This window comes from Engraulis encrasicolus, chromosome 18 (assembly GCF_034702125.1).
Source record: "Engraulis encrasicolus isolate BLACKSEA-1 chromosome 18, IST_EnEncr_1.0, whole genome shotgun sequence".
Taxonomy (NCBI): Eukaryota; Metazoa; Chordata; class Actinopteri; order Clupeiformes; family Engraulidae; genus Engraulis; species Engraulis encrasicolus.
In genome coordinates, this window is record NC_085874.1 from 28,880,826 (window position 1) to 28,893,325 (window position 12,500).

Consider the following 12,500-nt stretch of genomic DNA (forward strand, 5'->3'; position numbering starts at 1 on the left):
TCAGATTCTGCTGTCAGGGGTGTCATACATAGCCTGGTCCTGACCATCCCATAATACTACCATTTCATTTCGTATTCATGGTCTGGCATTTGTTTGCTCTGAAGCGATTGTAGGAAGCAGGAAGTTTGCACTCAGTTATAGTTTGAAATGATTGGACACCTCTCACCCAATCGCTGGCAGTTACTCAACAACAACATAGCGCAGACCAATGGCTCTGGCGTACGTGTACGTCATTGTCACGAGCGTTCTCCCCCTTTCGTCCCCACGTGGGGGGCGTATTCAATTATTGGCTGTTTTCTGGGGGGGGCGTTGCAATCAAAATTCTACTGCTCCAAGCACTCCACAGAGAAGCACGGCCAGACTACAGTAGTGGAGCCAATCCTTTGGCGGAAGTACGTAGGATGGCTCGCGAGGCTATGTCATACAGGGGGTAAAGTGTGACTCAGTTACCAGGGCCCACATGTACCATTGGAGCACCATTGGAGCTGATTGTGCAGAGGGCCCACAATTTGAGCCCCTGACTACTGTACATTGTGTGTGTGTGTGTGTGTGTGTGTGTGTGTGTGTGTGTGTGTGTGTGTGTGTGTGTGTGTGTGTGTGTGTGTGTGTGTGTGTGTGTGTGTGTGTGTGTGTGTGTGTGTGTGTGTGTATGTGTGTGTGTGTGTGTGTGTGTGCGCGTGTGCGTGCGTGTGTGCGTGTGAGTGTGTGTGTTTGTGTGTGTGGGCGTGTGTGTGTGCATGTGTGTGCGTGCGTGCGTGCGTGCGTGCATGCGTGCGTGTGTGTATCCGTGTGTCAGAGTTGAGTCTTTGTTCTGTGCAGTTCCAGGATGTGGGTTCATGTCACAATTTTCCACTGGTGTGTCCAGGTACCCCTTGCACTCATCTTCCCTGTATATCTCTATCTATTGCCTCTTTTCCACTGCTGTGTTTCTGGTAGGCCTACAGCTCGACACAGCACTACTTGTCACTTTTTGCTTCTAGAATAGGAACCACACAGCTCAATCGTAAAGCAAAAAGTGGCGGCTGAGTCGCGCTGTGTCGAGCAGTAGGTCTACCAGAAAAACGGCAGTGGAAAAGAGGCTTATCTGTCTCTCCTTCCTCTTCCTTCCTTGCTCTTTTGCACTTCTGCTCTTTTTTGCTCCAGACACTTGGACCTGTTGGTGCACGTGAAAGGGTAAAGGTGTCCAAAAACTTTTTAAATTGAGGAAAGTGCTGCTTCCTCCCTAAACATCTCCCTGTCAGTTTTTGGCAGGGTATAACTGCAGATGAGTGGAAGATATTACCAAGGATACCTCACAAACTAACAAAATGCGAATAACGAAAGCACAAGGAGAGGACTATGCACTAGCGTGCCTGTTTTGAAAAGGATATCTTAGTCAGAAATAAAACTCAGTTCTGTTGTAACATAATCAGGGCGCTTTTCCATTACCAGCCAAAATGGCTAGTAGATGTTCATTAACTAGCCAAACACACACTCACTTACAGGTCAAAGTGGCTAGTAAGTTGGTCTTTTCTACCAGCCAAACAGAAATTTCACTAGCATTTGGCAGGTTGGCTAGTGTTAATTTAGAGCCCTGAACATAATTAAAAGAAGTGCAATCAGAGAAGGCAACCTGGTTACAAATATATTTTTAACGCTTTTGACAATTATCTCAAACTCTATCCGAGCGTCAAGTGCTGTGTGGGTAAGTTTGGAACGCCTAATGAATTCCACTTTCGTGAGGTGTCTTGCTTCAAAAGTCCACTTCAAATTAATTGAAGTGTGAAGCGAAATAAGACAGGGCCTGTTTCCATCTATGGTATCTGTCTCTCCTTCACTTCATTTCTCTCCATCTCTTGCTTGCCATCAAGTTGTTAAGGGTGAACTGAACTTTGCTGTATCCATGGCAATGGCTCATGAATTATTCATGCTAGATTGCTTTAGCAGCTAACACTGTCTCAGGGTTTTGGTTGTTAATTCAATCTAGTGTCCCAAAGGGTCTGTGTACGCTGATGCTGTGACACAAACACACACACACACACACACACGCACATGTGCTACGCACACGCACACGCACACGCACACGCACACACACGCACGCATGCATACAGGTACGCAGGCGCGCACACACATACACACACGCACGCACACACATGCATGCACGCACACAGGGAGAGAGAGAGAGAGAGAGAGAGAGAGAGAGAGAGAGAGAGAGAGAGAGAGAGAGAGAGAGAGAGAGAGAGAGAGAGAGAGAGAGAGAGAACAGTGTAATATATCTCCCGAGTTTTCACTTCTTTCTATCCAGTTTTCAGCTCAAGTAATCCCTCCAGAAACAAGCACAAGCACAGAGCAGGACAAAATGAAAACAAGCAAGATGGGATGATGTAAGGGTATGTCAGTGGAAATAGCCTATGTAAACATGGGCACACAGTAAAACAATAGTGTTAACTCTACACTTAGAGAGTTGATTTAACATATTCAAGAGTGTATTTAGTCCCAGAGTACTCTCTAAGAGTTGAATTAACACTACATTTTTTACTGTGTATACGAGGACAGAGAGGAAAAGAAATGATGAGGGGAAAATGACACAAAATAGATAAAAGTAAGATGATGGGTGCAAGAGCAGTTGCACAAGAAAAATGTAGTGTTAGTTCGAGACTGCTCTCAGAATACTGTATATGCATGGTCCCAATCGATTTAGTGTTAATTTAACTATTTTAGCCTACTACATAATTGCACTTAACTAACTAATTTACTAATTTATCTGTTTAATTAACACGATTTTTAATCCAACACTGTTTTAGAGCATATACAGTATAGCTTCACAGTGTTGATTAAACACTCAAAGAGTAACATTTTACTCTAAATCAAATGGGAATATTATGTTTCCAGGATAACATTGATTTATTGATACCGACTTGACTTGACTAACAAACACTGTATTTTTTTACTGTGTGGGTGAAGGAATACTTGGAGTGCAGTTCTCAGGCAGCTAATGTGTAATGCATTCTATTGCCAGAAGCGCAAGTACACATACAGTACGGCACATACACATGACCATGCACATGCCCACACAGATTTGCCCACACACACACACTCACAGCACACCAAATGGCACATATGTTGCCCCATGTCTCAGGGGTGTGTGAGTATGCAGTTCTCTGTGGGCATCATATGGGAATCTATGGTACGGCGGCGTGTAAACACGTGCATCTAGTATGTGTGTGTTTACAAGTGCACGTGTTTCTGTGTTGGTTGCTATTGGTCTGCACATGCATGTATGTATGAGAGAGAGAGAGAGAGAAAGAGAGAGAGAGACAGAGAGAGAGAGAGAGAGAGAGAGAGAGAGAGAGAGAGAGAGAGAGAGAGAGAGAGAGAGAGAGAGAGAGAGAGAGAGAGAGAGAGAGAGAGAGAGAGAGGGATATGTGACAAATGATCTCTTAACATGTGCTCATGTTATAGTATGCATATTGATTGTCTGTTTGATATGACAAAATCACACACACACGCGCGCGCACACACACACACACACACACACACACACACACACACACACACACACACACACACACACACACACACACACACACACACACACACACACACACACACACACACACACACACACACACAACTTTAGATCTCATCTCATGCTTCATTTGTGCGTCTGTGTGTTTGTGAATGAGCATGCAAGACTGTGTGTGTGTGTGTGTGTGTGTGTGTGTGTGTGTGTGTGTGTGTGTGTGTGTGTGTGTGTGTGTGTGTGTGTGTGTGTGTGTGTGTGTGTGTGAGAGAGAGCATGTGTGTGTGTGTGTGTGCACATGTTTGTGTATGTGTTGTTGATTAGAGTGCACATCTGTCACATCTGTGCTACATTAAGGCACTTTGAAGGGCGAGATTATCACCCTCAGGCGACACTCGCTGCCTGCTGCAACATGTCAGGCCTCAGCAAGGGGGAGGGGGGACAAAACGGTATGCAGTCCCAGGACCAGGGAGAGAGGGGGCCCAGAATTGGGTCTTCACAATATTGTACCAGAGATTCTTTAAGTATATAGAGATATGCCAATGTAATAGGTTGCTATGGGCACCTAACATGACCAGGTTCCGGTCTGCCTAAAAGGGCGTGTCATAATACTCCTAGCATTGAATAGAACAGTCCTTAGGTCTGCCTAGGTCTGCCTAAAGGGGTTCCCCCCCCCCCTCCCCCCTTGAAATAATAGAACCCGGAAACAATGGGCCAATGGAACCTCTCTCTCTCTACTCTCTCTGGTTTTACAGTGCGTATTGGGTTATTGGGTTGGGGGGGCCTTTTCAGATGGTTTTGTCCGGGGCTCAGTCAAGGCTGTCAGCGTCCCTGCCTGCAACATGTCACGCCTCAGCACTTGAAAAGGGAGCCCGGAGGCCATATCACACGGGGGGGCGAGCATGAAGAATATAAGGGATGGAAAAAGAAGACAAGACAAGGACTTGGCAGAAAGGGAGTGAGGTATAGGACTGAGAGAAGGACAGAGGGAGAGGGAGAGGGAGAGAGAGAGACAGAGAGAGAAACAGAGAGACTGAAAGAGAGAGAGAGAGAGCGATAGGGGTGAAATGAAGAGAGCCACGGTTCTCACACCCTCCTCCAGACGTTTCTCTGCACGTGCCCTCCACTCAGCTGACATCCACAGCGGGCATGCTGCCACCCCTGCCCACCCCCGCATCCATTCCACCCCCACAAACACCCACTTCCACTTTTCTGCCAAGCAACCAAGCAACAAAACAACGGATTGCTGGTGAGTGGGCTTTCCTATTTTCAGCAAGGCTCAATGATCACTTACTGTAGGACTTAGTACCACTGTCCATAAATAACGGCCCACGCAGGTCACGGATATGCTGCTGAGAATGACTTTGTAGACTTTCCCATGTTACCGGCAATGCGCATAAAGGTCACTCGGCCAGAACTCATGTTTCTGCTTTAACATTTACAGTATCCCTCACCAGGGGATACAGTAATGGGAGTGGACAACAGTGTAAAGAAACATTGCCTGTAATACAGAGTGGTATTCAAAGGGTAACTTCTGGCAATTTCGACATGCAGTTGTAATGCTCACACTACCCTGGACTTGTCAGTACCTGAGAATTAAAAAAAAACAAATCTTCAGCCTTTTCTTAGATCCTGGTCATTGTAATGGGGGCCGGTGTTTGTTTACATAAAAAAAACATCTTGATTTATTCCCAATAACATCCAAAAGGTTATGCCACATCAGCAGACAACTAGCAAACAGTGATACCTTTTTGGATAATATTTGGAGTAGACCTATGTTAAGAAAGTTTTAAATGTAAGCAAAATCTGCCCCCATTAGAATACCTCAGATCTCGGAAAGGGCTGAGTCGAAAAATGCAGCATCACCAGATAATGACAAGTCAAGGGTAGCGTGAGCAATACAACAGCATAATGAAATTGGCTGAAGTTATCCTTTAAGCATGTCCCCACCAGTGGCACAGCAGCCTGTTCAAAACAGGCAATAGCAAGTGTGTTTTAAAGCTCACTTTACAAGTAATTACCAGCCTGAACCACCATCATTTCTGCTGACACAAATAGGCTAAGACTCACGGAAAGAGGATTGGTACTGGGTATTATTAATCAAGAAATGCACACAATGGTTTATTCTGTTTTATTCGCAAACTAACCGATGCAAGCTATCACGGAAGCTTGAAATTTTAAGGTGTTTCCCCAAGCTTTTCAAATTTCATGTGCGTAGCCCATGTGATTAGATGCAGAACACAACTTAGACTACTCCCCCCATATCTTTTGTTTCACACAGTAAATGATGTGCTGCAAGGTTTCAATTAACATTGAGTCCTATGAGACCAGCTGACGGCTAACTGGTCTCATAGGACTCAATGTTAACTGCTAGCCAAGAGGTAAAATTTGCACTGCCATACTCAGAGAACGGTTGAAAGAACAGGAGAAAGGTAAAACTCAGTCATTTAACTCAAGGAGAGATGTAAAATAAGCTTATTTCTAAAAATTGGACAGTATCACTTTAAGTGTCCCTCCTGTTGATATTACGTGTTGATATGATGATGTTGTGCATTGTGTTGCTATGTTTTCACTTGGCCCAAGCCTGCTGCGCAGCTACATGTTAGCACAACACGGCAGGGGCCAGAGACTGTTTTAGTTAGCCTGCAAGCACACCGCACACTGTGGGGCGACACTAAACTGCCAACCACCTGGATAAGTGGCGAAGCTAAGCCCATCACGAGCACCCATACTGGGAAACCGGTGCCAACAGAATTGCCACGCCATCTGTGTGCTATGCACACTCTGCCTACGGACGGATGGCCAGATGAGCCGAAAATCACACACAGAAGGAGTGGAAATGTGGGAAAAAAGAAGAGAAAATGAAATCTGGTAAATTGCTGAAGCTAAAAAAGGCTATAGGCTTAAAATCCCCTTAAAATCTGATCAGATTATTTTCCCTTTGCAAATCCTGTAAGATCTTTGTAAATCACAGTAGGATCAAGAGGCTTATGAAAGGACCAGTAGAACGACAGTTCAGGGGTCACGTGCCAATACAAATGCAGAAACCTGGCGTGGCGTGCCCACTACGACATCTCATAGACAACCGCTGCGTGATGAAGACCGTGCTGGACCGAAACATTGTCTTCAATAAACCTATAAAGCGGATCTGCAAAGCGGAGTTTCAGGACTTTTACTCTTTCTACAGTCAGATGCACCTGGCACTCTTTCTACAGTCCTGCACCTGGCCTCAGCGAGGTGGGATGTGCATACTTTTACTAATCTTAATTATCTTCACTGTCAGGAATCCTGTATCCTTGATGACTGCAGTGCTTGGCCAATGGGCAATTCAACCACTCACTGAATCAGTCACCCCCCCCCCCATCTCTCTCTCTCTCTCTCTCTCTCTCTCTCTCTCTCTCTCTCTCTCTCTCTCTGTGTTCCATAGGACAAGTAGCTACCGAGTTGGACTTTAACTTGGAACAGAAGGTGGGATGGATGGGGAGGTGCCCTTAGCAACCCAAGCATACTGAGATGAAGTGGGGCTGAGTTACCAGGGCTCCACGTAGGTGGGAGTCCCACACAGAGTAGGATATATGTACATCCGTATATGGGTGGGGGTTGGTCTATCGGAGCTGGTTGTACACAGGGCCTCAGAATTTACTGCTACATCCCTTCCCACACACTGATTCTAAGGCACTGTTACCATGGCACCCTCATGCTCCAAGTGAGATGGGTTAAATGCCAAAGTCACATTGCGCATATTGAATGCAATGTGCGGTCACAATTTAAAACGGAAGTCACGTTCACGTCACATTCTCTTTCTATATGGTGTTTACAGGAAGGTGTTAGTGGCCATGCATACCTGTGTGCGCTGGCGTGGTTGCCATGCCTCCTCGTTGCCGTAGGAGATGAAGGGCCCGCTGCACACGCAGCATTCCTGAAGCACGGGGTTTCCCAGAAACATGGAGGAGTGCAGGGGCCACTCTAGGTCAGCCTCGTGACACCCCCCAACACTTGACTTCTGTTTCCCCTCACCATGGTGACGGCCCAGCATTTTCCACTTCCTCACCTGATGGAACAGGAAATAAACAACAACAAAGTAAACAGATCTGTCGTTTCTTGAAAATAATTAAAATAAGCTCCGTAACACACTCAATGCAACAAAAGCATAGGTGCTCATTCCATTATTCAAAAGAAGAGACAGTGAGGAACTTTCAAACCGAAAAGTCTGACAGGCATTAAAGTACAAAGCAAGTAGGAATGCCTTTGTCTTGTGTAAAAAAAAAAAAAGATTGTCCAACTTTGTCCTGTTTCAGACAAAAATAATGTTGAAAATGCAGTAACTACAAAAAGGGATGTTATTTCTTTTTTTTGTTTTTGTTTTAATAGGTTACATCTTACAAGCTAAAAACTCAGTAAGTCACATTTAGTTACTGCACTTATCATTGAGGCCGTGGTTCAGGAAAAGACGGTAATACCAAAGAAGAATGCAGTAACTACATTTTTGTGGTGAAAAGCCATATGAATGTTGTTCTTTTCTTCATTTTTTGTGTTTGCATACATTTCAATCCTAAAAAAGTATTGCACAACTAGTGACACTTCCATGTCACCACCAGTTTACCTACAACACAGTTCTCTGGCCGGAAAGGAAACTTTAAAGCCTTTTTTCTTAGTTTGCAATGGAGTGCAGTTACTGCGTTCTTGTTTTGCATGGCAGTATAGGGATCAGAATAACACTGAGTCCTGGTAAACCCCTACTGCGAAAATCCGTCCCAACAAGTTCATAGGACACATGGGACTGTTAGACATTTGAGCGTCTTATATGCGTTATGTGTTCTGCTATGTTTTATTAGATATTTACAAAGATGACATTCTGAATGTGCAGTTTAATTTCCAGACCTAATCTATGCTGATTTAATCTTATTCCAGTGCTGAGTAAGTCTGAGTAAGTCTTCCCCTCTTTCTCTCTCTCTCTCTCTCTCTCTCTCTCTCTCTCTCTCTCTCTCTCTCTCTCTCTCTCTCTCTCTCTCTCTCACACACACACAGAGAATGCACAGGGGAGTTAAATATAATAAACCATCAGCATGTCTAAAATCAAAACTATTGCAGGAGGCTGAGTCATATGACCAGATGGAATAGAGATTACTTTGCGTTTGTGTGTGTGTGTGTGTGTGTGTGTGTGTGTGTGTGTGTGTGTGTGTGTGTGTGTGTGTGTGTGTGTGTGTGTGTGTGTGTGTGTGTATGTGTGTGTGTGTCTGTGTGTGTGTCTGTGTCTGTGTGTGCGCGTGCATGTGTGTGTGTGTGTGTGTGTGTGTGTGTGTGTGTCTGTGTCTGTGTCTGTGTGTGTGTGTGTAAGAGAGAGAGAGATAGAGAGAGAGATCAAGAGAGAGAGAGAGAGAGCATGTCTGTGAGAGTGCGAGTGTGTGCATGCATGTAAGGCTCTGTGTTTCAGCTTTCAGTCCAGCTATCAGCAGTACCCTCTGTGCACCTACACTCCAACTGGCACACACTACGCTGGCAAGCTATGCACTGGCACATTGCTGTCTTGAACAGTTGAGCCACAAAGAAATGACAAAGGAATTTTAAGCATGGGGTGTATTAAGGTTAATGCCAATAAATGGCTCATATCTGGGGCGTGCTGTGGTGCACGACTAAAGTGCTCCTGGGAACCCAAGTTTGAATCCAGCCAGAGTCATTTCCCAACCCTATCCCTTCTCTCTCCCACTTGATTCCTGTCACACCCATCACTTTGCTATCATAATAAAGGCACAAAAGCCCAAAAATACAGTGTATGCTCAACAAGCACAATCAGAAATGGAAACCTGGCCCCAAATGACAGATACAGAATGTAGTTGTGAAGAGGGATTCTACTAAAAGTCTAAAATAATGTTTCCATTACCCATAAAAGTCAACAAACCAAATTTGACAATAATCAAGCAATGAATGACACAGTGACAAATCAATCAATCAGACAAGCAAAAAGACAGACAGACAGACAGACAGACAGACAGACAGACAGACAGACAGACAGACAGACAGACAGACAGACAGACAGACAGACAGACAGACAGACAGGGTCATTGCAATATCTGGACAAACCCCTACAGGAAGCCACATAAATATTCCGTTCACAGGTCGTTTTTAAATGGTAAAAAGGTGAAAAGGTAAAAGTAACTTGTAAAGTGCCTCCTATCATGGGAAAAGGTAAAAGTACCTCCTGGGAAAAAAGCAACTGCTGCTGCTGTGTGCTGTTGTTGCTGCTATCAGTGTTGCTATTGGTTTCCTGTGGTGCAGTATATACAGACAGCAGACACACAGCAGCCATCAGAAGGTGGCACTAACACTGACCAGCTGTTGTAACCTCTCACACACGCATGCAAACACACACACGCACACACACAGACACACACACAGACGGAGGCACAGACACAGACAGACACACACACACACGCACGCACGCACGCACAAACGCACGCACGCACGCACGCACGCACGCACGCACGCACGCACGCACGCACGCACGCACACACACACACACACACACACACACACACACACACACACACACACACACACACACACCAAACCATTAACCATTAGGGGTCAAACATACCAAAGCCGAACGGAACGGACGCGAGACGAACGCGGTCTTTCTGCTTAATTTCTGCCGGTGTGTTTTTCTCTCCCTTTCACACTGACAGTGTCGGCGTGCATGGCCAGTCCTGTTCAAAACCCCCCCACAGCCAAAGCTACTTTGCCATTCATTTGAATGAGACACCGCCGGTCGCCAGAGTGAAAAATATCCTCTAGTTCTATTTTCCAAATGCAGCGTGACACGGAGCCGGCTCCCGCGCCGCTGACGCCCGACTACCGCCGGTTGGTTTGTAAGGACAGATATGTTTCAATGTATTTTCATTGATGCTGGTAAAAATCGCGGTCGTTCCGTGACGCTTTACCGCCCTAGTGTGTAAGACCCCTTATATTGTCTATCGGTATTACATTGAGGGGCAGCCCTTTCAGATTATTTTGTCTCTGGCATGGTCCAAGTTAACAGCGGCCCTCATTACCAGAATAGCCGCATCTTGTCACACAATTACCATATAGATAGCAGTCTTGAGAGAACATGACAATCAGAGACCCTTTACATGTGAAAAACAGCCAGTACAAATACTGTACACAGTATAAGGAAAGACTGGACATAGTATGCAGGGAGAAACAGGCGGCACAAAAAAAAGACAACAAAGGGAAACAACAAGAGATCTGGAGGGAGGAGACGGTTGGTGGTACTGGGAAAAAAAAAGAAAAAAAAAAGAACAGACTCCAACTTTTTAAGGAATGGACAAAGCTCCCTCCTGTGAGAATGGGAAGACCCAAAACTTCATATAAGATAGCCACTGAATGCAGGGCACATTAATCCAGATTAAAATTTGGTTGAAGGCTTAGTGATGTTTTTGAGAGAGACAGAGAAAAAAAAACGGCCACTTCATTTATAATTAACTTTACTCTCCAAATGACACAGTTGTACTGTGTCTGCTGTGGTGATTTGCAGAAATACATAAATTAGACACCCAGATGAGATTATTAATGCAGTCAAATCGTTTCATAACGATTTCACATTTTTTACAATCTGATTGGATCTTCATAACGGAGTCAGATGCTCAGTTAAAAATCCATTATGCTTCTCACAATGGACTATGGACACTGCTCTTTTGTCTTGTCATCAAGCTGTCTCCTTCCTTGTGAGGCAACAGATATGGACAAGATGTTGGTTCGGTGACACTATGCACTCTGCGCAGTGTAGACTTTGAGTTTTAAAGAGTTTGAAGAGCCTCTCAGTTGAAAGGCAACTGTGATAACACACTATCTGCTTTTTTTACGGGTGACTTTCCTTTAGGCGACAACAACGTTTGTCAGCTATCTTCCTGACTTTCTCTTTCTAAATTGTTGTTTTGTATGTCTCTGTCTCCCTTTCTCTCTATTCACCTGCTGTCACTTACAGTATTATCTTCATCCTTTTATCTCATTTGCTATCACTCTTCTTCTTCTCATCCACCCTAACTCTTCATGTGATGTTTGATAGAGGTAAGGCGTGAATAGTGAAAGGGAATAACAGATTACAGAGACACAGCAACAGTTTTTGAAAAATGTATTCTGTTGCTGTCTTTCTTTCTCTATTGTATCTCTTTCTCTCTCTCTCTCTCTCTCTCTCTCTCTCTCTCTCTCTCTCTCTCTCTCTCTCTCTCTCTCTCTCTCTCTCTCTCTCTCTCTCTCTCTCTCTCTCTCTGCTCCACTCCCCTCAGTGTCCTCTAGTCTTCTTTGTACCATTCCTGGGTCACTTTTTTCTCAACCTCCCTCCTGCTGTCACCTGCTGTCACTTATAATATTCATCCATTTATCTTTTTTTTCTCCTCAACTTTCCCTTTTTTTTCTTTCCCTGCCTCCACCCCTCCTCCTCTGGTAATGGTTGACCGAGGGGGATGGTGATAGTTCTCTGTCTCCTCTTGTTCCTTTCTTCCATTTCTTTTTTTTCTTACCCTTCTTCACCTGGTGTCACTTTTTAACTTTTTCCGACTATCTTTGGAATCTTTGGGCTATCTCTAGAATGCGCTTCACAGAACAGGCCTAACTACGGTCTAGATAAGTGACTTATAACATGTAAAAAGAGAGAGGTCAACCCGGCGCTCAGGTGTGTGGAAAAAATGTCCAAAATGGTGCTCTTGGGGTTGGGAAATCCAGAATTAGGAAAGCAGAAGGTCCCAGGCACTCAGAGGTAAATCAGTCCGAAGAAGGAGGTATATTAAAGGGGCATTCCACCGGTGGAGACATGAATATGTTACTGAAAGTGGGTCATATGTATAGTAGAATAGTAACATACATTTCTAATTTGGTGCCTTCTTGGCCAAGAAAAGGCAGAAAATGACTTTTTAGTGCTTGTGGATTTGTGACAACAATCCCCATAATGCACTGCAATGCTCAAGTTCCACAGGCCACACCCAGTTATTTGGGACTCTATGCA

The 12,500-nt window shown here is 44.7% G+C and overlaps 1 protein-coding gene across 1 annotated transcript in view; it reads right to left on the reverse strand.

The window, feature by feature from the left end:
- The window catches only part of sgk1 (serum/glucocorticoid regulated kinase 1), a 79,912-nt gene that overhangs the window by 27,836 nt on the left and 39,576 nt on the right, over positions 1-12,500 (reverse strand). Inside the window, exon 3 of the mRNA XM_063223387.1 lies at positions 7,347-7,553. Within this exon, the coding sequence (XP_063079457.1) occupies positions 7,347-7,553 (207 nt within the window). The remainder of the gene's footprint in view (positions 1-7,346; positions 7,554-12,500) is intronic.